Genomic DNA, 27373 nt, shown 5'->3' on the forward strand with positions numbered 1-27373 from the left:
AATGGGAGCAGAGGGGGCGGCTCCCTGCGTTAACCCTTCGCTGGCCGGAGCCGAGGGCGTCGGACGGTGATCGGCTTCGCGTGGCTTCTGAGCAGCTGTAACAGCGACCAGTTGAAGTAGCAGGGAGGCTGTTGGCTGGGAGTGCTGCGTGGTACCTTTTCTCTGCCCTTTTGACTTTTGCCAGTCCCACGTTTTGGGGTTCAGGTGAGTTACACCTGCAGAGGTGGATTTGGGAACAAGAAAGTAAGCAATCCAATCTGAAGATTGGATTGACTATTTATTTATTTGTTTGTCTCCTGGTTAGACTGGAAGACCTGATTTGTCTGGAATGATGTAAGCTGTCCTGCTTGAGCAGGGGGTTGGACTAGAAGACCTCTTAAGGTCCCCCCCAGCTCTGATACTCTATAAAGAAGCTGACTCTCCAATCAGCCCACAAAATGCATTTTAGCCTGGAAGTTAAATTTTAAGGGGGTTTTTTTGCTCATGGAACCAAAATGATGGACATTTTTGTGTGTGTGTGCCAGTTCGGTTTATCGATACTGAGTAATAAAACAAACAAAATCTTTGGTAGGACATTTATTTCCCGCATTATGTAAAGGTAATGATAGGAAACCCATGCATAAATAAATATAACAGAACAGAACATAAATAAAATAGGTGTCATGAAAAACTAGGGTTTTTTTAAATTAAAATATGTGTCCTGAAAAAACCCTGTATTTTTATAAGAAATAAATAATGATGAGAAGGAGGAGGTTGTTTCACATATTTGCAAATTGTCTTCAATAGCTGAGACATTATTTTGATTTTGCAGACACCCAAAAAGCTTGTGGGGGGGGATTTTCAGGGGTCTTTAGAGCAGGTTGGATGAGAAAGAAGTTGGTGGGCTGCACTCCCCCCCCCCTTCTCATTTTCAAGGCTGAAAGCAATATGGTAAAAACCAGATTATGTAACGGTTAAATAATGACTCATTTCAACATGCTTGTTGATCCTTTTGTAACTGGTTTTACCTGCCCTCAAGTCGTCTTTTTCCCCCCCTTGTTTTCCCCAGTTTTTCCAGGATGCCGGAGGGCCCAGAGCTTTTTCTAGCCTCCAGATACATCAATGCAGAGTGTGCAGGAATTAAGTTTACAGGGAAGGTGGAAAAATCCGAAATCAGCAAGAATCTGGAGGTGCCTTTTGAGAGCGATGGATACCTGATCTCGGCTGTCTCCCGGGGCAAAGAACTGAAACTCACCCTGACTCCCCTCAAACAGGAGGGCTCGAAAGAGCGCCCTATGGATCTGGTCTTCCGTTTTGGCATGACTGGGAATTTCAAAATGGTCCCAGTTTCCGACATGCCCAAACATGCTCACCTGCGTTTCTATACCCAAGAGAAGCCACCCCGAGCTCTCTGCTACGTGGACATCCGGCGTTTTGGCAAGTGGGAAGTGGACGGCACCTGGCAAGCAGACCGAGGGCCTTGCGTGATGTTGGAGTATGAACAATTTAGGTGAGGGGCTGCCTCCCGACCCGTTTGCCTTCTTATCCAAGGCAAACTGGTTTTTTTTTAATGTCTATTTAGACCACTTGATGTCCTTGGAGTTAAAAATGAGGGTTGTTTTTTTTTTTTTTCATGAATCGGCATAGCAGGAAGGAAATCTTGTGTTTGGTCCTCAAGAAGGGATGGAATAGAACTCCCATCATCCACTAGCTGATGCCTGAAGGGACGGGGATTGTAACACAACAGATTTAGAAGCAGGAAGATTGGAGAAAGTTGAGGTGCTTCGTATTGAGTTCACGTGCTTTAAACTTGCCAAGTTTAAGAAACACGGCTCTGGAGATAGAAAGAAGCAGGAGAAAGACACTCAAAATAAGCATCTAGTACTGATAATGTTACCTAGTTGGGTCATGAAATGTCTGCAAGAAAACAAGCAAGCTCAGAGACCACCAAGGACTCCTCCTCCTCCCCCTCCCCCTCTCCCTCCTCCTCCTCCTCCCTGCAAATCCCATTCCCTTCTAGCACTGATGATATTATCTAATTGGGTAATGAAATGTCTGCAAGAAAACCACCAAGCTCAGAGACCACCAAGGACCCCACAGTCGTCGTCTTCCTCCTCCTCCTCCTCCTCCTCCTCCTCCTCCCTGCAAACCCCATTCCCTTCTAGCACTGATGATGTTACCCAGTTGGGTAATGAAATGTCTGCAAGTCCGGTTGCACCTTTTCCAGCTAACATACTATATAAAAAGATTGCAGCTCTTGAAAGTTTGTGGGTTTTTTTAGTCAAATGAGTTGGAAACGGTACTTACCAGAATCTTTCCATTTTTTTAAATATTTATTTAAAATATTTATTAATATTATTAATTTATTAATAATAATTATTAATTTATTAATAATTATTATTATTAATTTATTAATATTTATACATATTTATTATTTTTTTTGCTAGCCTTGACTAACACGGCTCTCCTACAGCGCCTTTGATCTCTGGATTGCATAATCTCTTCTCCAAGTTCCTCCTTCATGGCTCTTTCATGACTTTTCCCCCCCAAGGGCATCTCTCCATTCCTTTGCAGAATCCCAAATATTCCCGGCTAACAAATCGTGACTTGCTTTCCAGGGAGAACGTCCTGAGGAATCTCTCCGACAAGGCCTTCAATAAGCCCATCTGTGAGGCTCTGCTCAACCAGAAGTTTTTCAACGGAGTTGGCAACTACCTCCGGGCTGAAATTCTTCACCGGTGAGTCTGTGAACTATTGGGAAGAGGTGGTGGGGGGGGCTCTCCATGGGGGTCTTCTGAAAAGCAGAGGGAACTTTGTGGTCCTGTGTTGGAGAATCCAGAAGACCTTTTTGGACACAAGGAAGCATCTGGAGAAAACAAGTTGGAAGTTGTGTTAAGACTTTGCAGGTTGACCACAAAGACAACAGCAGAACCATTTTTTTCTCTGACTTCTTCTAGATCAAAAATCGCTCCCTTTGAGAAGGCACGGACCGTTCTGGAAGATCTTCAGCGTGGGCTGCAGGTAAGGTGTTAGAAGCCCAGAATGGTGCCGTGTCCAAATCTTAAATCAGTTGAAGGTGCTTAAGCGCGTATGGCCATTAAGCAAATCCATCCAAGTTCTCGATTGACTTTGCTTGTCGGACGCTGGCAGAGAAGGTCCCAAATGTTGATCCCATGATCCCGAGATGGAGCATACGCCGGTTGCCAAGCACTCAAATTGCATTCCCATGTCTATGAGGATGGTGTACCGGTCATAAGTGGGAGGACCAGTCCTAATAAGTCACTTTTTTTCAGCCCCGTCGTAACTTTGAACAACTGTTAAACCCATGGTCGTAAGTCAAGGGCTACCTATACACAGGTTGATCTGAAAAAAGAAGGCATAGGAATATCAGATTGGAATCCCTTGTTTTCCCTATTTAGAAAGATTTCCGTTCATCCAACTTCCAGTCTCCACATTTCAGGTTTCTGGTGCAACCTTGAGCAAGAAAGTGAAATTGAAACGAGAGAACCCCGACTTGCTGGAGGCCTGTCACCTGTTGCCCATGGAGGCTGTGAATCTAGGTAAGCACCCAGTCGGGGGCCCCCAAAGCACACCCCATTGGAAATGGGTGAGTTTTTATGGCTGTTAGAAGCAGTACGGTTATAGAGACTAATTTGATTTTGAACTTAATAACTGCAGCCAGATTTTTGGTGGCGCAGTATTGGAAGAAGGAAGACGTACCTACCATTGAAGAATGGACATTAAAAGTAGCTAATTTGGCGGAGCTGGCTAAAATTCGATTTAATTCTGTTTTAAATTATTTTAAATTTATATTGTATGTATTTTAATTTTTGGCTGTTCACCGCCCTGAGTTCTTCGGGAGAAGGGCGGTATACAAATTTAAACAATAAAAAATAAATAAATAAATAAATAAATAAATAAATAATAAATAAATAATAAAATCTCTGCATATTTGAAGGATCGCTCGAATGAAAGATACATATTGGAATGGAGAAGATGGATTGATTATATTCAAAACAAATATGGGACTAAAAAGTTGCAAATAGCTTATGAACGAATTTAGGTGAATTTTTATATTCCTATATTTTGGTATGTATGGGGGAGTTAAAATGTGAGGGGGAGTTAAGAGCTTATAGTTAGTTTGTTTATGTTTGATTATGTTGGCTGAATGCTATACCCTGTATTTTAGTCTGGGAAGTCGGGGGAGGGGGGAGGGAGAAGGGAATGGGTTGGGGGAGGAAGGGGGGAGGGAAATTTGTTTGTTAAAATATTTTAAAACTTTTCAATAAAAAAAAAAAAAAGAAGTAGTATTGTATTTTTCGGAGTATAAGACACTCCGGACTATAAGACGCACCTACCTTTTGGGGGGAGGAAAACAAGAAAAAAAAATATCTGCCTCTGCCTCCCAGCAGCAATTTGCAATTTGCCAAGCTACCTGGATTTATGTCTCGGCTTGTCTTCACCTAGGAGGTGGCAAGGGATATGACCCCACCAACCGAGAAGGTGCTGCAGTCTTTGTAGAGTGGCTGCACTGTTACTCTGTTCCCGGCATGAAATCCCTGCGTGATTCTAACGGAAGGACTATCTGGTTCCAGGTAAGGATACAGAGGAAACGCCACATTGGGCCCCTTAGGTAAAATGATGGATCCATTTTCCTCCCTGACTTTGGCTGCTTTGAAGGCTGCGCCACATCTGGCTTAGTGGTGCGTTGTACATAAACGCAACCATTCTCACCTGTAAACGTGGCTCACGCAGGGCTGTCTTAACACACGGGCCTGATGGACACTTGCCCGTGGTCCCCACGAGCATAGGGGGCCCCATACTAATCTGTGTACGTTAACCCTTCAATGCACCTTGTATCAGAGGTGAAATCCAGCAGGTTCCGACAGAAATCCAGCAGGTTCTGGAAAACCGGTAGCGGAAATTTTGAATAGTTCGGAGAACCGGCAAATACCACCACTGGCTGGCCCCAGAGGGGTGGGAGTGGAGATTTTGCAGTATCCTTCCCCCTGGAGTGGGGAGGGAATGGAGTTTTTTTTAAAAAAAAATTTGATTTATATGCCGCCCTTCTCCGGAGACTCAGGGCGGCTTACAATGCGCTCAGCAATAGCCTTCATCCTTTTTGTATATTTATACAAAGTCAGCTTATTGCCCCCACAAACTGGGTCCTCAATTTACCTACCTTAGAAAGGATGGAAGGCTGAGTCAACCTTGAGCCTGGGGAGATTCGAACCTGAAGTAATTGCAGGCAGCTGGTCTTAATAACAGGGTGCTTTAGACCACTGTACTACTCTTATTTTGTAGTATCCTTCCCCTGCCATGCCCACCAAGCCACACAGAACCGGTCGTAAAAAAATGTGGATTTCACCACTGCCTTGTATCATATAAATACAGCAACATATTTATTACATTTTACTGCATTTTTTAAATTAATACTAACATGCAAATATATGTTTTTTAATTTTAATACTAACATGCAAATAGATGTTTACATTTTTATTCCTGTGAGTAGTTGTCGTAGGGGCCCCAGTACACTTCTTTGCCCGGGGCACATAATGTTGTTAAGACGGCCCTTTACATGCTATAGCATGTTGTATGATACATTGGGTTTTCACTGCCAGCTGGAGTTCTGTGTTCACCATGTTCAATTAGGTAGAACTACTTTCAGCCAGTGGAACTCCTTGCCTCCAGAAGTTGTGAATGCTCCAACACAAGAACTTAACAAGAATGCTCTTGTTAAATCGAGGACTGCCTGTACTTAGGTATAGCAAACCTGGCCTAATTCTACTCCAGTTATTATTTCTGAATTATCTTTCTTCCATGTAGGGAGACCCTGGACCTCTGGCTCCTAAAGGTGAGCTCCCCTTTTTACATTTCCAGGAGTTTGACGAAAATAGAAAATGAGAAAGTGTTTTCTTTTTTTCCCCCCTAAATCACTATACAGCCAGCCTGTAGGTTGGCATCAAAGATATTTGCTAGGATCTTAGTCTCAAGCAATTTCTACTTGTAACCAGGAGATCTCAGATTGGACTGCCAGTTTTTCTGGTTAAAGGATCCGGAGATTAAAATTCTCTGCTGGAAAACAGAAAAACTAAAACTGGAAATATGGCTCCGACTACGAAGTCACCTTCTGTCCCTGTATTGTAGAACATACCGTATTTTTCAGAGTATAAGATGCTCTGGACTATAAGACGCACCTACCTTTTTTGGTGAGGAAAACAAGAAAAAGAAATCTGCCTCTGCCTCCCAGCAGTTTTGCCTCGTTGCAGCAAACAGCAAACAGCCTGCTTTACTTTCATTTTCATTTTCAGCATAGCTTGATTAGCACAAGAAAAAAAAAATCTGCTCCCAGCAATTTACCTCCTTGCAGCAAGCAGCAAAAGGCCCGCCCAAAACAGCTGAAAGCAAAACAGCTGAGAGTCGGGAGGCCGATCCAATCAATTTGTGCTAATTAGGCTGTGCTGAAGCTGAAACGAGCTGTTTCTTCTTGCTGCTTGCTGCAAGGAGGTAAATTGCTGGGAGGCAGAGGCCAAGGGGTGGGGGCCAGTGGGTGGGTGGGGCTACATTCGGTGTATAAAACGCACCTACATTTTCACCCCCTTTTAGGGGGGAAAAGGATGCGTCTTATACTCCGAAAAATACGGTAGTTTAGTTTAGTTAACTTTATTGATTAGCCCTTGGGCCATAGCAAAGTGCAGAGTTCCAGACACAAATTATTACTAAAAATCTGATTTAAAAAACAGTTTAAAATGGAATGGGATAAAATAACAGTTTTATAATGAAATTGGAATGAAATACGATTTAAAATGAAATAGGCATGAAATAGAGTTTAAAATGAAATTGGAATAAAATACAATCATTTAATATATAGATAAGTAAAATATGATACAATTACAATCTACAATCTACCCCAATCAGTCCCGCATGTGCTGATTCGTAGAACATAGACTAAGATGGTAGTCAACCAAGAAATTAAGGTGGCACTGATCTAATTATGCATGTTTGATGTTTTTAATCCCAGAGAGGAAATCTCAGAAAAAGAAGACAAAGTCTAAACCAGCCATGCAGAGTTCAAAGGTAAGAGAGTATGATCTCTATCTCTGTATTGGGAGATTATTTACCTGAGACCCAAATGGGCTTTTTCAAGAGGCAACTGGACTTCCTTGTTTTTTCTTTGAAGATCTTTCGCTTCTCATCCCTTCTCAGCTCAACGTTTTTGTTGCTGTGTGAGATAGTTGTTCAAGTGAGTTTTGACCCATTTTAAAACCTTTTGTGGCACATTTCTTAACTCAATCACCGCAGTTATTAAGTTAGTCACGAAATTTGATCATGTGACTGTGGGGAAGCTGCAATGCGCGAAAAATGGTCGTAAATCCCTTTCTTAGTGCTGTTATAATGTTAAACGGTCACTAAACGAGCTGTGGTAACTCAAGGACTGCTTGTACTCAGTTGGGAGTTCTATTTTTGATGTCATTGCGGTGATCCGACACCTCAGAGAATATGAATTTGGGGACTAGTGGGTCTCCAGCAGGGGTGAAATCCAGCAGGTTCTGACAGGTTCTGGAGAACCGGTAGTGGAGATTTTGCAATATCCTTCCCCCAGGAGTGGGGAAGGAATGGAGATTTTGCAGTATCCTTCCCATGCCACGCCCACCAAGCCACGCCCACAGAACTGGTAGTAAAATAATTTGGATTTCAACACTGGTCTCCAGCTGTTGCAACTGAGCCACATTCAGATTCCTGCAGGTTCCTCTCTTCTGCCCCAGATCGATTTTTGATCTTGGGATTTTAATCCGTCTCATTCAAGTGGCGGATTGGCTTCCCCCGAGCATCTTTGTCCATCTCTGTAGGCCCCCAAGCCAAGGAGAAACTCAACCAGCAGTCCTGCTCAGAAAGAAGCTAAGGGAAGAAAGAAACGTAGACCGGAGAATGGAGTTACACAAGAAAAGGAGGAGGACGGTATGGTCAAGGGAGCCAGAGGACCCAAAACCAGATCTCAGAGGTCATCTTCTGATTTGCAAGAGTCTTTGCTGCTAAGTACTCCAACTCCGGCACGGAAGAGGCGAACACCTGCTCAGAAAACCCAGAGTGAGAAAGGTAAGGTTGTGGCTTGTTGGCAGCTGGCCCCTCCAGCAGCCAAATCAGAGGAGGTGTGGGAGTCAGGGTCAGCATCAAGGTAACCTGAGAACTCCGAGGGGGAAGAGGGAATGGAGCTGGCAGAGAGAGAGAGAGACAGAGGCGGAGCCTAGGCTGTCCATCAGCCCTCAGATGGAGAGTCAACAGCCCCCAGGTCTGGATTGGCTGATAAGGAAGAGGAGGAGGAGCTGGGTCCAGTGCCTGACACGCGGATGTGCAGAAGGCAGAGGAGAGGAGAGCAGTGAAAATCTATGGGCTGGTCCTTGGGACGGAAGAGCCACTGCTGCTAGAGAAGCCCCACTCCTAGCTCTGGGGATAAAAGGCAGGGGGCAGAGACGAATAGGTGTGGCAGACAACTATTCATCTCCCTGCCAGACAGACTTGTTAGCCTGCAGTGAGAAAGAAACTTTTTTGCTGGGCTGCTGGTGCTCCTAATAAAAGAATCTTTGAGTTCACTTCAGAGAGTTTGTTGTGTTTGGGGAGCGGAGTTAGAACAGATAGCCCATCTGGGATTTATGGGGGCTACCCAGTGGTGAAATCCAATTTTTTTTACTACCGGTTCTGTGGGTGTGGCTTGGTAGGCGTGGTGTGATTGGTGGGCATGGCAGGGGAAGGATGCTGCAAAATCTCCATTCCTTCCCCACTCCTGGGGGAAGGATACTGCAAAATCCCCATTCCCTCCCCACTCCTAGGGGAAGGATATTGCAAAATCCCCATTCCCTCCCCACTCCTAGGGGAAGGATACTACAAAATCTCCATTCCCTCCCCACTCCAGGGGAAGGATACTGCAAAATCCCCATTCCCTCCTCACTCCTGGGGGAAGGATACTGCAAAATTCCCATTCCCACTCCACTCTGAAGCCAGCCAGAGGTGGTATTTGCCAGTTCTCCGAACTGCTCAAAATTTCCGCTACCGGTTCTCCAGAACCTGTCAGAACCTGCTGAATAGCACCCCTGGGGCTACCTAAAATGTCTACCAAGTAGGTCATCTGACTATTATTAATTTTCTCTTTTTAGCAAAGGCATCCACAATCTCGAGATCCAAACGAGTGAAGGCTTCCTAACCCTTCTCAACGCAGAAGGATCTTTGCAGGAGCTTCAGGTGGCTCTTCATGCTCCAGCCGAGGAGATAAATGCAGCTTTGGGACCCAAGATTACCGACTGAAGAACCCTCGTCGTGCTCCAACGGAGGAGATCAATGCCGCTTTTTCTTCGAGATTACTCATTGAATTTTAGGCAGAACTTCCCGCTCCAACGGAGGAGATAAATGCAGAGATTTTGATCCGAGATTACCAGCCGAGAACGATGTGAGGCAATGTTTTTCCTGCTTCCTCGTTTACCAACTTTTAAACTTAGCGTTATGCAGATTTCTTGGATATTACTTATGCCGTTTTTAAAAACCTGCACCTGGGGGGGGGGGGGAGGAGTAAAATGCCTTTGGTTTCACATCATCCTAAGTGGAACTGAAAACAGTCCCAGGCGTTTGAATAGTTGTCACCTCTCAAACTTCTTATCGTGGAAAGGAAACCAGCATAGCACAGGGGAACTTTCTCAACAAGAGTTCCGGACAGCGAATGGATGAGATTTAATCTTCCAACAATTAATCAAATGCTTTGCCTTCCTTTTATAGCAATATATTTCTGTATTTTTTTTTAAAAAAAACTGTTTTTATATACTAATAAAAAAAAATAATCTGCATTAAAAGTTTATTTATTTATTTATTGGTTTGATTTATATGCCGCCCTTTTCCAGAGACTCAGGGCGGCTTACAATGCGTTAAGCAATAGCCGTCATCCTTTTGTATATACCTGCTTAGTAGGGCTTTCGCGCCCCCCCCCCCCCCCCCCCCCCCCCCCCCAGCGGTGTTCTTCCTTAAAAGTCAGCTTATTGCCCCCACAATCCAGGTCCTCATTTTATCTACCTCGGAAGGATGGAAGACTGAGTCAACCTTGAGCCTGGTGAGATTCGAACTTACAGTAATTGCAGACAGCTGGTGTTAATCACAATGCTTTTAGTCTGCTAAGCTACCAGGCCCGGTCTAACCAGTCCTCTGTGCCATGCCCCGGTTCATCGCAGGCAGTCTATTGTAAGCCTCAATCCCTGCTCTGTCCTTTCAAGACCAGCAGGATAGAGAGTATTTGGAAGGGCCGAAAAGAAAGCTTCAACCGATCTTCTTCCAGAACCAAGGAGGTGTTGGGATCAGGCCTTTCAAGGAGGTCACACCTGCAGAAGACAGTGATACTGTCAGAGAAGGGGTCTTGGGGAAAAAGCTGGCCATTAAGACATCCTCTTTCCACTTACACGACTGCCTCTTGAATCGGGAAGCCCATTTGAAGCCAGGTGTCAACGGTGCTGCCGTAGGACTCGTAAAGTCGGATGACCAAGGCGTCTGGTCTGTCCTCAGCCTGGGGAAAGAGACCAAAAGAAAGATCTCCTGGTCAGCTCAACTTGATTCTTTCCTTCTGTGTAGCTACACCTGCCCCTGCTCTAGTAAGATGCTGCTAGGGACAGAGAAAGGCGTGCTTGATGAAAACTCAAGAGAATCTTCACCTAGAACAGAAGATTCACTCAAATGTTCACTGAAAGCAGGAGAAGAAAGAACTGGCCACAACTAAGCGACACGGTGGCTCGGTAGCTAAGACGCTGAGGTTGTCAATCGAAAGGTCGGCAGTTCAGCGGTTCGAATCCCTAGCACCGCGTAACGGGGTGAGCTCCCGTTACTTGTCCCAGCTTCTGCCAACCTAGCAATTCGAAAGCACGTAAAAAAAAATGCAAGTAGAAAATAGGGACCATCTTTAGTGGGAAGGTAGCAGCATTCCGTTTTCCTTCAGCGTTGAGTCATGCTGGCCACATGACCATGTAGATGTCTTCGGACAGCACTGGCTCTTTGGCTTTGAAACGGGGATGAGCACCGCCCCCTAGAGTCGGGAACCACTAGCATGCATGCATGCTAGTAACATGCATACATGCTAGTGGTAAGGTAAAGTTTACCTTAAACTAAGCTGGCTTCCGAGTTGAACATAAAACCTCCCTGAATCCCATTAGTTTTGTGATAAATTGTAATGGTATGTGGGAGCAACCTTGGGAGGCAGAAGGAAGAGCCACAGACTAGACAATGGTCAGAACTGTAGCAGCTGAGCTACAGAAGGAATTGGGGGGGAGGGCTCACAAATGTCTCAAAATGTCTCTCCCCTCTTGTTTGAAAAAGCAAGAGGGGAGAGAAGGTTTGCAAGACAGGTATCAGCCTTGCAAGGTGATCCAGACAGGAAGCATGCGCAGATGAACTGAGTTTAATGATTGCATTTTTTCGTCGGGGCCCTTTACCTGCTTTATTGTTTCCAGGACAACAGCTGGAGACAGGACAGAGAAGGCACTCCAGACTGGACACGGCCCAGGAGGAACGCCCTCCATGACATGAAGGGGAAAATTCAAGCTGTAGGCCTGCTGGATTACCCCAGCTTCTTGGAAAGAACCTGTGGGTGACAAAACCGTAGAGTCAGGGCGTTATTTAAAGTAGGCCACCAACACTCCGGAGGTATTGTTTTCCCTCTGGTTTTCGTCGTGTCTTCCCATTCCTTCTGCCAGTCTTCCCAGTGAACCAACATCTGGGCAAATGGTACGATTTAGGAAAAACAAAATTAGCAGCTGATTTGCAGAAACTAACTGCAAAGGGGAAGGAAGGAGGGAGAGAGGGAGGGAGAGGAAGGAAGGAAGGAAGGATGGAAGGGAGGGAGGGAAGGAAGGAAGAAGGGAGGGAGGGAGGGGAAAGGAAGGAAGGAAGAAGGGAGGGAAGGAAGGGAAAGAAGGATGGAAGGGAGGAAGGGAGGGAAGGAGGGAAGGAGGGAGGGAAGGAAGGAAGAAGGGAGGGAGGGAGGGGAAGGGAAGGAAGAAGGGAGAGAAGGAAGGAAGGAAGGAAGGAAGGAAGGAAGAAGAAGGGAAGGAAGGAGGGAGAGAAGGAAGGAAGGAAGGAAGAAGAAGGGAAGGAAGGATAAATAGAGGAGGGAGGAATGGAAGAGGGAGAAGAAGAAAAAGAAGCAGAGGAGACAGGGAGAAGGAAAAGGCGATGATGAAGAAGCAGGAAGGAGGGAGGAGAAGGAGAAGAAGAAAAGAAGAGCAGTCTGTCAAGATCAGGTTCTCAGGTGTTGCTTACCCAGGTGAGGCATCACTGCATAGGTAAACTGATGACGTCCAATATCTGCAGTAGCATCAGGGGACTTGGGAGCACGTAACCTTCGAGGGAATCAAAACGCATATTATCCACTCATCCACACCACACGCTTTCCTTGTTGATGATCCAAACAGCCAACGTTGACGTGAATTATATCTCCCCCCCGCCTTCTAATGCATGAACTTGAAGTTGCCAAGTTGCCCATGAAAACTCTACAAAATATCAGTCGACAGGAACTCAAAAGACAAAAGTTAAAAAAAAAATAAATCTAACCCAAGCAGGCAAGGCCAAAGTCATCCCCCAAATCATTTCTGTCATAACCCAGGAATTCCCACCGTCCGCCAAAACTCACAGGGACAAACTCATCACGTTGTCGTGGACCGAGCAGCCATATTTGCAGTCGTTCAACAGGGCAACCCCGAAGCCGTGCTCGGACAAGTCAACCCATTTGTGAGCCCACACCTAAAAAAAAAAAGGAAAAAGAAAACCAAAATACAAACATAAACTATGCTTCAGAGTGGCTACACGGTTAGCAGGATCCATTCATTTTCATTAAAACTGGTGTGGTGATCAACAAGGCGTCTCACAAACGTATTTCGGGCTTGAGTTGTGCGAGAAATCTCTCTCAAACGCAGGGGAAATCGGGCCATCCATGCAGTTCAAATGCATATAAAGATTTATTGCAAGCTTAAGCTCTCTACAAGAATCTGAACTACTAATGGTCAAGGGAAATTAGCAGGAGATAAGAAGTCAGTACAATTCAAGCTGGGCTAGATTTAGGTCTCTTGTGGGTGCGAAGCGACTCAAGACGGATGACACGTTTGAGCCCTTCCTGAGGCTCACCCTGGTCTGTGAGACGGAATGGTCCAAAATTTCAAGATGGTGGCCACCTTGGAGCCATTGAAGAGCCATTGGTTAAAAAAACAAGCAGAAATTCAAGATGGTGGCCACCATGGAGCCATTGAAGAGCTGTTCATAAAAAAAAACCAAGCAGAAATTCAAGATGGTGGCCATCATGGAGCCACAGAAGAGCCGTACATAAAAGAACAAGCAGAAATTCAAGATGGCGGCCACCATGGAGCCATTGAAGAGCCATTTGTTACAAAAACAAGCAGAAATTCAAGATGGCGGCCACCACGGAGCCATTGAAGAGCTGTTCATAAAAAAACCAAGTAGAAATTCAAGATGGCGGCCATCATGGAGCCACAGAAGAGACGTACATAAAAGAACAAGCAGAAATTCAAGATGGCGGCCACCATGGAGCCATTGAAGAGCCGTTCGTAAAAACCACAAGCAGAATTTTGATCGCTCCATCCTGGGAATACCAGTTAGGAGAAGAAGAGCCTCACCTCAAACCGGGCCCAATCCCAGGACGTGTTCCAATGCGTCGGTCTCTGCAAGTGGCCAAACTGGATCTCGTAAGTGGCATTTGGGCTCCGAACCTTGGCTGGAAATTCCACCTTGAGGAACTTGTGAGCTTCGTTCCAGTCAACCTGGAATGCAAGCAAACAAAAAAAAAAAAATTTTAAATAGTATTTTTTTCCTCAGAGGTAGTTCTTAACTAAGGAAGGGAGATCTGCAGATCAGGAGAAGAAAGACAAAGTAGAATTTTACCCAGCTGGTGAACATTTGTACGAGGAAAAAAAAAAGAAAAGTAAACCTGAGTCCGGAAGGAGATGTAAGGGCTCGCCGCATCAAGGATGACCTCTTGGGTTAGGATGCTCCTCTCGCTGAGCTGCAGGGAGAAAGTCACGCTGCCCCGCAGGCCACCCGGGGTGGAAATTTCCAGGTGTTTTAGGAGATGGGTGATGGGCTTCCTGGGGAAAAAAAAGAGTGGGTAGAAAATTGCTGGCTCAAAATTATAGGTCTCCAACCTTGGCAACTTTAAGACTTGTGGACTTCAACTCCCAGAATTTCAGGGGGAAGGTTATTGCAAAATCTCCATTCCCACCCCACTCCTGGGGCCAGCCAGAGGTGGTATTTGCCGGTTCTCCGAACTACTCAAAATTTCCGCTACTGGTTCTCCAGAACCTGTCAGAACCTGCTGGATTTCGCCCCTGCTCTGGGGAGAAGTGAAAAAGTTTAACTTTTAATTGGGTGTAAAACCGGCGGGCACCTAAGAGCGGGTTTTCCACTGAGTCTGTGCCAATTTGATACGTCCCAATGAAATGTTCCTGGAGGAATATGACTGCCTCAGAGTTCTCATTGAAAGGGATGTATTACATGGAACCTTGACACAGGCGTCTTACCTGGTCTCCAGGTGATAATCCATCACATCCCAGGCATCCCAATACAGAGGGACATCATCAAAGATCACAAATTGGTTGGCCCGGCAACCCTCTGGAACAGCCTCTCTGCAACAAGAAGTCCAACCCAGAGGGGTCAGGGGAGAGCCGCCCTGTTTGCAGAACTTCGTACGGATCGTGTACTTAAGATGAAGACGTACCTTTTTGGGTGTAGTAAAGAAAGGGACGCCATCCGTCCCAAAGGATCGAGGCAGGCTTGGATAATACCATTGGCCAACGTCACAGAACCATCTGCCTGGGGTTGAAAACAATGAAAGATTCCCTAATGGGTCAACCTTCCCAGGTCCCACCAGATAGGAAACACAATCAGTTGAGCTATTTCTACTTTATGGCAAAGCTACATTATGAGCCTCGGTGGCGCAGTGGTTAGAGTGCGGTACTGCAGGCTACTTCAGCTGGCTGTTGGCTGCCTGCAATTTGGCAATTCGAATCTCACCAGGCTCAAGGCTGACTCAGCCTTCTGTCCTTCCCAGGTTGGTAAAATGAGGGCCCAGATTGTTGGGGGCAAGAGGCTGACTCTGTAAACTGCTTAGAGAGGGCTGAAAAAGCACTCTGTGAAGCGGTATACAAGTTTAAGTGCTATTGCTATCTTCCTTCCTTCCTTCCTTCCTTCCTTCCTTCCTTCCTTCCCTTCCTTCCTTCCTTCCTTCCTTCGTTCCTTCCCTCCCTCCCTCCCTCCCTCGCAGTGGTTACAATGCAGGATTGCAGGCTAACCCTGCCTACTGCCAGCAGTTCGATCCTGACCATCTGAAGGTTGACTCAGCCTTCCGTCCTTCCGAGGTGGGTAAAATGAGGACCCAGATTTTGGGGGGCAAGAGGCTGACTCTGTAAACTGCTATTTCTCACATACCATTACACTATATTATCGCCATCTTTAAAGACAGTGGTAACATAGACTGAGATAGAAGCCTGGTGGCTCAGCAGACTAAAAGCATTGTGATTAACACCAGCTGTCTGCAATTAATGTAAGTTCGAATCTCACCAGGCTCAAGGTTGACTCAGCCTTCCATCCTTTCTAAGGTAGGTGAAATGAGGACCCAGTTTGTGGGGGCAATAAGCTGACTTTGTATAAAAAATATACAAAAGGATGAAGGCTATTGCTTAACGCATTGTAAGCCGCCCTGAGTCTCCGGAGAAGGGCGGCATATAAATCAAATTTTTTTAAAAAAAGATAACTCAAAAGGCAGTCATTCTCTGGCTTTTGTGCAGGTAGTCCTCACTTAGCAACCATTCAAAGTTACAACAGACTCTCGAAAAGGTTACAACAAGCTCACCTCTTTACTGACGGTCACAGGATGTGGAGGAGATAATGGCTCTTCAACAGCACAGAAACCCAGGCTGGGAACTGTCACCAAAGCTGATATGGAAAGACACCGAAAGAGACAGAGGAATTACAGTCGATCTTTTCAGAATCGGTTCCCAATCAATCTAAAGAAAAGTTTAAGGTGCCCGAGACATTGTAGGTAGGGACTCTTGCTGTGTACAAGCCTAGAATTAAAGCAGGCTCGCTACCTAAAGTCTCAGTTCCTTGCGGTCCAGTTTTGGAAACGACTTCGGTTCTTTCCCATGGCAAAGTGTTGACAGCCAGGATGGTATCGTTGCTCTGGTCCTTGCTGCCCAACAATTCTCCGCACAAAGAATGGGCGGCCTCTTTCAGAAGCTGGGCTCCAGACCTGCGAATTTCTTGAAGGAAGGAGAGAGGAAGAGAGGAAGGACTCCATCAAAGGACTGTCCGCATTCAGAATGAGCTATGCCGATGCTGTATATAAGCAAAGAAAACTTGAGCCTTAGTGTGCTGCAGAAGAGATTAAATCAGAGTTATAAATCTAATGTTCTGCCCTAGGCCTTCCAAGATCATGAAGCAGACTCCTCGTCCTGATAAAACCTCTTTTATTTAGGTTAAAGGGAATTCCTCTCCAGCAAAGTCCTGGCCAACAGTCTTTCACCTTTTATCAGACTTGGAGAGCTGCCAGGCCGATATCTTGCAAATGCCACTCTGTAGCAGACAATACTTGGCAAGAAGTCAGGAACAGATCTTCACCCTAATGAATTGAACTAATTGTCTCCTGCAAACTCCCCTCCCCTTCGCTCCTTTTTATTCCGTATGGGAGGGGCCATTCACCGTTCACCTGTGCCTTTACTCCAGAGTCAGCCCTTGTTCCTTAGTTAGTTAGTTTAGTTTTTAGTTTTATTTGATTTGTATACCGCCCTACTCCCGAAGTGCTCAGGGCGGTGAACAGCCACAGGATAAAAAAACATAAATACAAAATTTAAAACTGAATAAAATCGAATTAAACAATTTGGCCGAAGACAGATTTAAAACACCCCAATAAATTAAAAACGAATTAAAATTTACGTTTTAAAAAGGGAAAAAAGGGAAACAGTTAGGCCAGGCCAGCCTGATGGAATAAAAAGGTCTTGAGAGCGCAGTGGAAGGTGCGTAGATCCGGGATCCTCCGTATCTCTGGGGGGAGCTCATTCCAGATAGTAGGTGCCCCCACAGAGAAGGCTCAGAGAAGGCTCTTAGCTGTTCCCTTCTCCTGGCAGCTCTGCGCATGCGCACATCGGGAACAGGCTCCAGCTGTTCTTCTGCCCCACTGATCTCCGACTCCGAAGGCAGCTGAAAACTGTCCGACGGCCCTGGCCCCAGCTCTGCCTCCGACGCAGAGCCTTCCCCAGACTCCAGGACTGGCCCATGTTCCTCCCCAACCTCCTCACTGTCTGAGTCTGACACCAGCTCCGCTGGCAGTTGGCGGGCCACAACATCTAAGCCTCTTTTGTAGCCCTCATATAGACCTTTCCTCTGCCCTATTACCCAGGATGTCACAATCAAGTTTAAATGGTTCTATCGAAAGGAAGAAAGCTATCTTCTGCTGAGCAGAACCATGGAGGCAGACAGCCGCCATGGATGTCCATCAGGACAGGCACTAAATCAGTGTTTCTCAACCTTGGTAGCTTGAAGATGGGTGGACTTCAACTCCCAGAATCCCCCAGCCAGCAGCGCTGGCTGGGGGATTCTGGGAGTTGAAGTCCACCCATCTTCAAGCTTCCAACGTTGAGAAACACTGCACTAAATCACCAGAACATCAGGGCTGAACCTGGCATTTTGAGTCACAGTCTACCTCTCGCAAACCAACGCAAGCAGCAAAGCCTTAGGACTCCAATGGCCATGTATGATCCCTGAGCTTTGGCAGCTGCCCTAACCAAATAAATTCTCCAGGGCTGGTTCTTTCTCACCTGAGTAGTACCGCATGGCATCCTCTGCTACAAGCTGGATACAACTGCCTGGCAAGACATCGTGGAATTGATTCAAGAGCAGGAGCCTGCAGCCGAAAAAGAGAGGAGGGGGAGATCACATACACAGAGAATATGGAGGGCCTCAGAAAGATGCAGCTGGATTAACTCGTAGTTTGGTGTCATCAAAGAGTATTACGTAGCTGGACTAATTCTTCTGCATAAAATAGCGGGCTCACAATGATTTCACTCAATGTTTCTCATTTGCACCAGCCTCAATACGGTGTTCCAATTAAAAGGCCAGATTCTCATAATGCTTTTACTAAATTCTGCGAACATGCACTTTAAAAAAACGACATAAATTAGCAATCAGAGAGATAAGAAGTTAGTTTTGCAGCCTTGAACTAAGAGCTGAATGCAAGTGCCTTGTATATCCTCAGAAGTCAGAAGTCCTTCTTTGTATATCTATTTTTTTTATTTCTTTCTACACCTCTCTCTCTCTCTCTCTCTCTCTCTCTCTCTCTCTCTCTCTCTCTCTCTCTCTTTCCTCTGAAATGCCATATTCTCATATTAAGGTTGAGAAGTATGTTTCTAGTTTGCATTGTCCTGAAGGTATATTTGGCACTACACATTCAACATTTTTCGCTACCGGTTCAGTGGGCGTGGCTAGGTGGGGGGGCATGTGACTGAGTGGGTGTGGCCAACTTGACATCACTCACACCTATGGCCACTCAGTCCCAATTCCACAAGCTTCTATATTCTACGAAAAACCAAAATTTTGCATTTTTGAAGTTTATACCTCCAAAGGTGTTGAAGCTGAGCAGAAGGATACCGGAAAGAACGTTTCTGCACCAGAGCCAAACTACTCAGGATCTCGATGTCATGGAGTAAACGCTCACATTCCCTGTTTCCCTTTTTAATCTGAATCCAGACAGAAAATAACAGGATTTTATACAAAATGTCCAGCGACTTAGAAATAAAAATGAAAAATGAAGCAGTAGGGAAGGAAAGCAGATCAGAAATCCTACTGAGATAGCAATTGCTGAATTAATACAATTACTCATTGCTGCATAATGGAGCACCCCTTGAACGCCACCAGCATTGACAAAAATCACCATCAGTCAATTCCAAAGGCAGCTTACTTGGCAGGGAATTGACAAAAATCACTATCAGTCAATTGCAAAAGGCAACTTACTTGGCAGGGAATTGACAAAATCACCATCAGTCAATTGCAAAAGGCAACTTACTCGGAAGGGAATTGACAAAATCACCATCAGTCGATTGCAAAAGGCAACTTACTTGGCAGGGAATTGACAAAATCACCATCAGTCGATTGCAAAACACAACTTACTCGGAAGGGAATTGACAAAATCACCATCAGTCAATTGCAAAAGGCAGCTTTACTGCCAGATGTATTGTTTTGAATCCTGGAGCCTGCAGTGTAGCATTAACAGAAATTTCTATAAAATTCCTATGAAGTCGTGTGCTCTCTCTCTCACCTGCCCATGAGTTGTGTAGGTGCCGTTATGCAGCTCCAAAAACAGTTCTCCAACCCAAGTACAGAGCTGAGCCTTTTCCTTCTCCAGGGCAGAGAAAAATTGATCTGGGACAGACATCTGAACCCTGTGTGAAAGAAAATCACCATTGCTGAGAACACCCAACCATGACAATCTTGGTCTTTGCATTCATTTAAGGAAATTACTCTCTAAGGCAGTATTTTCTCAACTCTAAGATGGACTTCAACTCCCAGAATTCCCCAGCCAGCCTGGGTAAGGCAGGAGTCTCCGTGCTGGGTGAGGAATTCTGGGAGTTGAAGTCCACAAGTCTTAAAGTTGCCAAGTTTGGAGACCCCTGCTCTAAGGTTTGTTTATAGAGTTTAGCCAAGAGGAACCAACCTGGGTAGACCATCTGTATCCTTCATCCTCTGTAGCCTGTCCAGCATCTTCTGGGTAGGGCCCCCTCCTCCATCTCCAAACCCAAACAGAGCGACACTGTGATTCACACGGCCCTTGTCCTTATTATTCTTCACCGTTTTCAACATCTAGGAGAGAGGCAGCATAAGGATGAGGGAAGATCTCCCATTCACCCAATATTTTAAGCACATCTCTGGGCATTTCCTACCTTCAAAGGAAGCTGAATTGTAATTTATTGGGCTTGTCCCTTCTGCTGTGACGATGGAGAATTGATATATTTTTTTTGTCTGTATAAACAGTGTGTTGTCTGGTTACAGTCAATTTGAGCAATAATCATTATCATAATAGTAATAATGTTCGTTATTAGTAACCATATAATAATAGTATTTTCTCAACACAATCACAATCACTCCATGCACATAAAGAAAGGTATGACTAATCTTTTTCCCCCAATTACTTGTATAGGAATTATTCTGTATGCTATTTATGTTGATTTGTATTTTCTGTTATGGATTGCACCAGAGAGGCTAAACCAATTTCGTTGTATATATGATGTACAATGACAATAAAGGCTATTTGTACTGCACTGTACTGTACTATAATAACACTAATATTAATACTATACTATACTTATTATCAATATTAATTCATCTTAATAATAAACATATAATAAGCCCTCATAGTAAAATTAATCCTTCTCTTATAATTTTAAATGTTCTAACTTCTGTTTCTATTAGTTAACCATTGATAAAAACAAATCCCATTTTTCAAAGTATTTCGTATCTTCCTTCTCTTTCCTTTCAACTGTTAATCTATCCATTTCTGCACATTCTAATATTTTGGAGAATCGATTTTCCTGGGTTTACTCACCTCATCCACACAACCGGACAATCCATAGGAATCTGCAGGAGGGAAGTGAACCAAAACCCGGGATCCATCCATGCCTTCCCAGAAAAAAGTGTTGTGCTACGAGAGAAGATTGCAAGTAGTCGATAAACAGCCTAGTCCTCAAAGAGTTCAATGGGATTTCTCTTGAAATAAATTCCGGACTAATATCAAGGCGAGACCAACCACTGATCAGCGGGTCCCTGCATCCAGGTTTATTTGAATTAAAACATAAATCTTACCGGGAAAGTATTCACCAGATTCCAGCTCAACTTCTGAGTTAAGAAACGACGTATCCCACAGCCACGCATTATTTGTGGCAGTTGTGCTGAATAACCAAATGTGTCAGGCAGCCAGAACTGATTTGGGGAGAAAGAAATGGCATTGTGTGCAAAGCGCTGGCAGTTAATATATAGAACAAGCTGAGAATAAAAATGTGAATCGTAGGAAAAACGCGATTCACTGGAAATAGATGTTTGGCAGTGCAGAGTGATGAGGAAATTCAGTTTAGCTTCTTATACAATTATGGGAGAGAAATAGTAGGGGTTAAGGCCTTAGGCTAGACACCAAAAGAGGTGAGTTCTAGTCCTGCCTTAGGCACAAAACCAACTGGATGACCTTGGGCCAGTCACTCCCTTTCAGCCTTGGAAGGAGGCAATGGCAAACCACTTTTAAAAAACCTTGACAAGAAAACTGCAGGGACTTATCCAGGTACGGTCACTAGGAGTCTAAACAAAATATTATATATAGTTACAGGAAAGTGTAATGCCTTGGTCTGCCCTACCGAAGAGCATAGGGTGAATTTAAATATCCTTCAATCTCCAATTTGGCAATTTAGTTCACTGGTTGCGACAGGATTTATGTGGAGGGTGAGCTGAATTCACTGGACTGGCATAGGAAATTTTTACTGTCCCTGCTGCTATCCACAACATTTTAAGTTAATGGACAACACTGGTTTTGATTTAGGATTTGAAGCTACAAAAATGCCATTCCCCCAGGACCGAAGAGAATTAGGGAAGCACGTGGAAGGCAGGAAAGAAGGAATATAGATAGATATGCACCTCTAAGCACAGCTTCCCAAATTCCTGCTGGAAGAAACGCTGTCCGTGCAGGAACTGGCGAACCATGGATTCTCCACTTGGAAGGTTTCCATCCTGGGAGGGAATAAAACACCTGTATTTCTACACCGGGAGTGGAGGGGAGTAATGGCCCTTTTACGATTTGGGAACTTCAACTCCCAGGCTCAGGAATTCTGGGAGTGGAAGTTCACAGATCATAAAAGGGACATAGTTCCCCATCGCTCTTCTAGACCGAGAACTGAACCCCCGCATCAGTAGCAAACCTCAGTTCACCAATGACCTTCTACCCAATGTTGCTACAACTAGCATTAGCCTAAATCTACCATTTGTGGTTCTGGAGATCTTGAGTATCACAAGGGGTTTAGCAATATCACTCTTCTACGTTTTGCCGAACCCGCTTTCTCTCCAAATTTGACGTCACACGCTGCATCCAGACGAAGACAAGGACAAAGGTCAGCTGGGACCAGCAGGGAGGAATGGCCATAAAAGTAGGCAGGTCCACATTGTGTTCAGGGAACTCTGACAGTGCTGCCATTATGGCAGGATTTCACACGTCCCTTTCTTCAGTGTAGTCATAATTTCAAGCCGTCGCTGAATGAGGGGTCAGTAAGCAAGGACCACCTGTAATGCAGACTTACCATTTCTACCCAGGTTCCCCCAACCGGTATGAAGCGTCCTTTTTTTGCAAATTCTTGAATTGTAGCATACAAGCCAGGGTAATAGGTCTTCACCCATTCAAACTGCTGGGCCTGCAAATGAAAAAAGCAATATAAATGTCATAAGCATATATCTTTTCACCCTAGCTGCAGTTTACACACCAAAAAGTTGCAGTTTTAAGATGTGGACACAGTTGCTAGTTCATATGGTTTCTTGTTGATCTACACCAGGGATCTCCAAACTTGGCAATTTTAAGACTTGTGGACTTCAACTCCCAGAATTTCTCAGCCAGACATGTTTTAAAGTTTAGTTTAGTTTAGTTTAGTTTATTGGATTTATATACCGCCCTACTCCCGAAGGACTCAGGGCGGTGAACAGCCACAAAGTAAAATACATATATACAAAATTTAAAAGCTGAATAAAACCGAATTAAAGAGTTTGGCCCCAGACAGAATTAAAACACCCCAATAATTTAAAAACAAATTAAAATTTACATTTTAAAAGGAAAAGGGGAGAAAATGAAGATTAGGCCAGGCCAGCTTGATGAAATAAAAAGGTCTTGAGGGCGCGGCAGAAGGTGCGTAGGTCCGGGATCCTCCGTTCCCACAAGTTTTAAACTTGCCAAGTTTAGAGACCCCTGATCTAAGCAACCAAATTAGACGATTATTGAGATTTAAAACATGGTTAAGTGTTTCACTGAATAAGCCACAACTGTTTGGGTTCATATACATTCTAAGCCAAAATCCATGGTTTATAAACCCACAATAATAGGATTCATACCCGATCCAAAACCAAAGAAACCACATTACAGTCCATACGCATGAACACAGTTAAAAATGGGCATTTATATACATCAATTACCTGTGAACAGACAAATGTGAAGTCCGGGTTCTTCTCCATCAGCCGTATGACAGTTACCCAGCTGCGTGCACATTTACGAACCGTCTCTTCGTAAGGCCACAGCCAAGCTAAGATGACAATTGCAGGCAAAACAGTTCACAAAGACATTTGCTTCACTTTTATAGGGTGCTTAGAGGATTTATAGGGTGCTTAGATAGCTGGTCTATGACCGGAATAAAGATTTTATTGATTGGCAGAAGATGGCTTTTAATTTTAATTTAATTTTAATTTTAGTTCAGAGTTGCTTTAGCCATGTGTAGGATTGCGCAATGCCTGGAAATCATTCCTTAGGGATCAAGTTAAGTGCTTTGCAATCCACGCACCCACATATATCCATAGTCCTCGACTTACAACAGTTCGGTCAGTTAGTGACCGTTCAAAGTTACAATGACGCTGAAGAAATTAATGACTTTATGATCGCTTTTCACATGACCATTGCAGCACCAAAAAAAGTGAATTATGACCATCTTTCACACTTGCGACCTTTTAGAAAAACGGTCATAAGTCACTATTTTCTTCAGTGTTGTTGTAACATTGGATGGTCACTAACCGAACTGTTGTAAGTCGAGGACTACCTGTATTAGAAGACCTGGGAGAAGACCTCCATCCTTCTGGGAGATCTTTCCTAGACTGGAATATATACCACCCCGCGCACAGTTCCTACCAGAATCAATATGGCAATGGCCCATGGCATGGATGATGTGCTGGCTATCTCCGTTCTTCTGGCAGAAAACAGAGCGGGCCAGTTCATGCACCGCAGGGAAGGTTGCCGGGTTGTTGACATCACACAGGTTCACCATTTGGTTCGCTACGTACAGCGCTTGGAAGCTCCGCTGGTTTTCCTCTCCGAGGAGCTAAGCGGGAAAGGAAATATAAATTTTACGCTGGCTCAAATCCAACCTCGTCAAGGCATAAGGTTGTTATCTGGAACTCAACTTTCAAAATCCAAATGCGTCAGTGGTGGGTTGCTACCGGTTCTAACCGGTAGTGGAAATTTTGAGTAGTTCAGAGAACCGGTAAATACCACCTCGGCCTGGCCCCTCCCCCAATTTGCAAAAAAATTGGCAAAAACAAGACATTTCACCTTGGCCATGTCCAAGAGGATTTCGAAGTCCACCAGAAGCTCATAGACATCCCGGTTGTAAACCACCAGCTCTGCTCTATTCAAGGAGAACGTTTTGTCCGGATCTGGGGGTGCAATCATGCTGCCCTTCCCAGCTCCGAAGAGACCGTTGCAGGCAACTTCCAGATAGAGGGTGAAGCTGCAGAAGGGAAAGAGGTGTTACCTTTCTGTTTTTATAATCCATGGGCCAGGATTAGGTTCCCAGTGATTGCCCTGACACTGCAAAATTTTCCACCCCAGATCATCTGTTCATAACCCTGGCAAATATTTTTTTTCTTTCCATTGGAATTTTGGCAACTTACATTGTTCTAGTTCAGGAGTCAGCAACCTGCGACTCCGGAGCCACATGCGGCTCTTTGGGCCCTCTGCTGTGGCTCCCTGTTGGGTGTTCCCACCACTGGCTGGCCCCGCCCCCCGCCCCTCGCCCTCCCCTCCCAGTCACTCCTCGCCTGGCCTGAGAAGGTAAGGGCGACGGGGGATGGAGAAGCGGCCAGGGAAGAGACACAGAAAGATACAGAGAGAGGGGAGAGAGAGAGACATAGAGAGATACAGAAAGGGGGGGAGAGAGAGACACAGAGAGATACAGAGAGAGAGGGAGGGGGAAGGGAGGGAGGGAGGGTAGAGAGATATATGTCAAAAGGGTTTTGTGGTTCCCGGTGTTTTTTAACAACTGGTTCTCTGCCCTAATGATTGGCTGGATAGACATAGCTGGGGGGGAGGGGGGTCATGTGACTGGTGGAAGTGAGTGACATCAAGTTGGCCACGCCCACCCAGGTTTTGTGGCTCCTGGTGTTTCCTTTTCTGTGGGAAACGGGTCCAAATGGCTCTTTGAGTGCTTAAGATTGCAGACCCCTGTCCTAGTTTTAAGTCAGCTGATTATGAATTGCAGGCTATGTGCATTTTCAACACCTGGCATTTCCAGGAAAGGATGGTTATCCCGTGACGATTAAACGGTTCGAATGCTTTTATTCTATTACGAAGATTTATGTCAAAATACCGACAGGTTCATCGCAATTGAATTGCTAGAGCAGAACAGTATTATTTCCGTAATGCAGACCAGAATACTGGCTCACCCATGAGAGTCGGTCTCCTTTAGACTGTCCGTCAGCATATAACTGGTCTTCTCACCTTCTCGAGTCAAACTCTGATAATGGCAAATAATATATAGTTGGATAGGGGGGACAGGAAGACTGCATTGTCAATACAGGTAATCCTTAAATTATTAATTATTAAATTATTAATTATTAGTCCATCACATACTTTTATTAAAAAAATTATTTCTCTCCAGCATTTCTCCCAAAGAATAGCATTTGTGTTCTGACCCAGCCTTAGCAGAAATAAGAAAAAAGACTCCTTGTCACGAAAAACCCCTCTTTATTTACCTCTTGTGAATTAATCGCATTCACCCACCAAAAAGTCAGGCAACGGTCCTTCAAAGAGTTAACAGACCGAATCAGTTCCTTGCGATAATTGCAAGGCCCTGAGCTCCCAGCCGAAAAGCTGCAGATTAAGTTCTGGCAAGCAGTCTTTGTGGCACGAAACACCATGAGCAAAATCTTCAGAAATACAAACTGTTGTCTCCTATGACCACATCTCCCCTTTCCTTCTATTTATTCCCCAGCCAGGGAGGGGCCATTCAGCGTCCACGTGTGCTTTGCTTCCCGAGTCGACTCCTTGTCCTCCATTATTCTCCTCTCCTAACTGCTCTGCGCATATATGCATCTTGAACAGGACCCAGCTGTTCTTCCTCCTCACTCATCTCAGCCTACAAAAACAGCTGCCTCTCCGGTGGCTGGGAAATGCTGGATGGCCCTGGCTCTATCTCTGCATCCGATGCAGAGCATCCATCAGAGCCTTCCCGAGACTCCAGAAGTTCCTCCCCAACCTCTTCATCGTCCAAGTCTGCCACCAGCTCAGCTGGCAGCTAGCGGGCCACAACAATTTGAAGCAGTTTTTTTTATCGTGTACTTGCCTTTTTAGCATGAGGGTGATTTTTTTTTTTTTTACGTGGAAAGCAAAATAATCCGAAAAAGTATCTAGCTGGTGATAATTTCATGACAGCACTTACCTGAACGGGCTGAGCATCCCTCCAAATCATTCCTTCTCCGTCGCTTTCCCAAAGAAGATGCACTTCCTTTCCAGTCCATTTCTTGGGAATGCTGAGTTCTACTTTAAACCAGCAGGTGTGCCACCTTAGAAAAGTGACACTGAAACTGTCAGGATGCCACAGGTCCCATTAACTAAAAAGTACAGAGGTACCCTTTAAACATTGACAACCTGAACTTCATTTCCCAAAATTCTCCAGCCAGCATTATTTTTACAAATAACTTCCACTTATTTTCCTCGCAGCAACAACTCTTCGAGATGGATTGAAATGAGAAAGAATAACTGGTCCAAAATTCACTCAGCTGGCTTTCATGGCTAAAGTGGGACTTGAACTCATGATCTCCTGCTTTCTAGCCTGGAGTTTTAGCCGCTAGGCTAAAGTGGTTCTAAACTAAAGCACAAACCCTTCATTTTGTTCCCTTGGGAAATGAGATGGTAAATTTAGCTCTGAATAAGGAAATACTTACGTTTGTCCAAAACTATCTCCAACTTTAATAGGGCTGAATTCTTCTCGGATAGCTTCATTGTATGGAATTCGTTTAGAAGTTTCAAAGTAAGACAGAGAGGCCAATGCACATGTGTCACCAAACAGTCTGTAAAAGACACAGAATATTTTAGCTCTTTGAAACAGCACGCCAAAGGATAATACATTATCTGAGATGGAAGACAGCATATTCCTCCCTGATAAACTTGTCATACTCTTCCAGAGTAGCGCCCCAGTTCTTCAACCCTGCACGATTTGAATCCACAGATGCCTTTTAAGGACCAGATTCATTAAGTAAACACATTGATCACAAAAGCAACTTTTCCCAAACAAGTGGTGTTAAGGTGGATTGAACTCCAATCTTTATAATCCACTAGTGAGAGGGGAAACGTCTATAGCTTAAT

At 44.7% G+C, this 27373-nt stretch overlaps 2 protein-coding genes across 5 annotated transcripts in view; one reads left to right on the forward strand and one right to left on the reverse strand.

The window, feature by feature from the left end:
- On the forward strand, window positions 1–9818 carry NEIL1 (nei like DNA glycosylase 1). Of its 2 annotated transcripts, XM_060689478.2 has the most exons (10): window positions 1–204; window positions 1058–1489; window positions 2598–2717; window positions 2937–3000; window positions 3440–3535; window positions 4443–4574; window positions 5806–5833; window positions 7001–7056; window positions 7830–8076; window positions 9132–9818. In XM_060689478.2, exons 2-10 carry the CDS (start codon window positions 1059–1061, stop codon window positions 9176–9178), a joined length of 1221 nt encoding a protein of 406 aa, XP_060545461.2. In that variant the 5' UTR covers window positions 1–204; window position 1058; the 3' UTR covers window positions 9179–9818. The 2 variants fall into 2 exon arrangements, with proteins under 2 accessions (XP_060545461.2, XP_060545459.2); XM_060689476.2 differs by lacking the exon at window positions 9132–9818 and having other exon boundaries at window positions 7830–8227.
- MAN2C1 (mannosidase alpha class 2C member 1) overlaps window positions 9809–27373 on the reverse strand; it is a 19134-nt gene continuing 1569 nt past the window's right edge. For 2 of the 3 annotated variants that reach the window (XM_060689475.2, XM_087878111.1), the window contains exons 2-26: window positions 26953–27078; window positions 26448–26571; window positions 25453–25523; window positions 24341–24518; window positions 23921–24110; window positions 23218–23324; window positions 22338–22448; window positions 21682–21774; window positions 20863–20979; window positions 20606–20701; window positions 19718–19863; window positions 19322–19445; window positions 18622–18743; window positions 17826–17911; window positions 16101–16271; window positions 15863–15945; window positions 14729–14823; window positions 14532–14636; window positions 13943–14099; window positions 13632–13775; window positions 12635–12744; window positions 12265–12344; window positions 11439–11587; window positions 10416–10519; window positions 9809–10337 (exon numbers count right to left, since the gene is read on the reverse strand). In XM_060689475.2, coding sequence (XP_060545458.2) covers window positions 10208–10337; window positions 10416–10519; window positions 11439–11587; window positions 12265–12344; window positions 12635–12744; window positions 13632–13775; window positions 13943–14099; window positions 14532–14636; window positions 14729–14823; window positions 15863–15945; window positions 16101–16271; window positions 17826–17911; window positions 18622–18743; window positions 19322–19445; window positions 19718–19863; window positions 20606–20701; window positions 20863–20979; window positions 21682–21774; window positions 22338–22448; window positions 23218–23324; window positions 23921–24110; window positions 24341–24518; window positions 25453–25523; window positions 26448–26571; window positions 26953–27078 — 3019 coding nt within the window. In that variant the 3' untranslated portion in view covers window positions 9809–10207. Of the gene's footprint in view, window positions 10338–10415; window positions 10520–11438; window positions 11588–12264; window positions 12345–12634; window positions 12745–13631; window positions 13776–13942; window positions 14100–14531; window positions 14637–14728; window positions 14824–15862; window positions 15946–16100; window positions 16272–17825; window positions 17912–18621; window positions 18744–19321; window positions 19446–19717; window positions 19864–20605; window positions 20702–20862; window positions 20980–21681; window positions 21775–22337; window positions 22449–23217; window positions 23325–23920; window positions 24111–24340; window positions 24522–25452; window positions 25524–26447; window positions 26572–26952; window positions 27079–27373 lie in introns of all 3 variants that reach the window. The other variant, XM_087878110.1, reaches the window with a different exon arrangement.

Source organism: Pantherophis guttatus, chromosome 13, assembly GCF_059756535.1.
Source record: "Pantherophis guttatus breed Tessera chromosome 13, ASM5975653v1, whole genome shotgun sequence".
NCBI lineage: Eukaryota > Metazoa > Chordata > Lepidosauria > Squamata > Colubridae > Pantherophis > Pantherophis guttatus.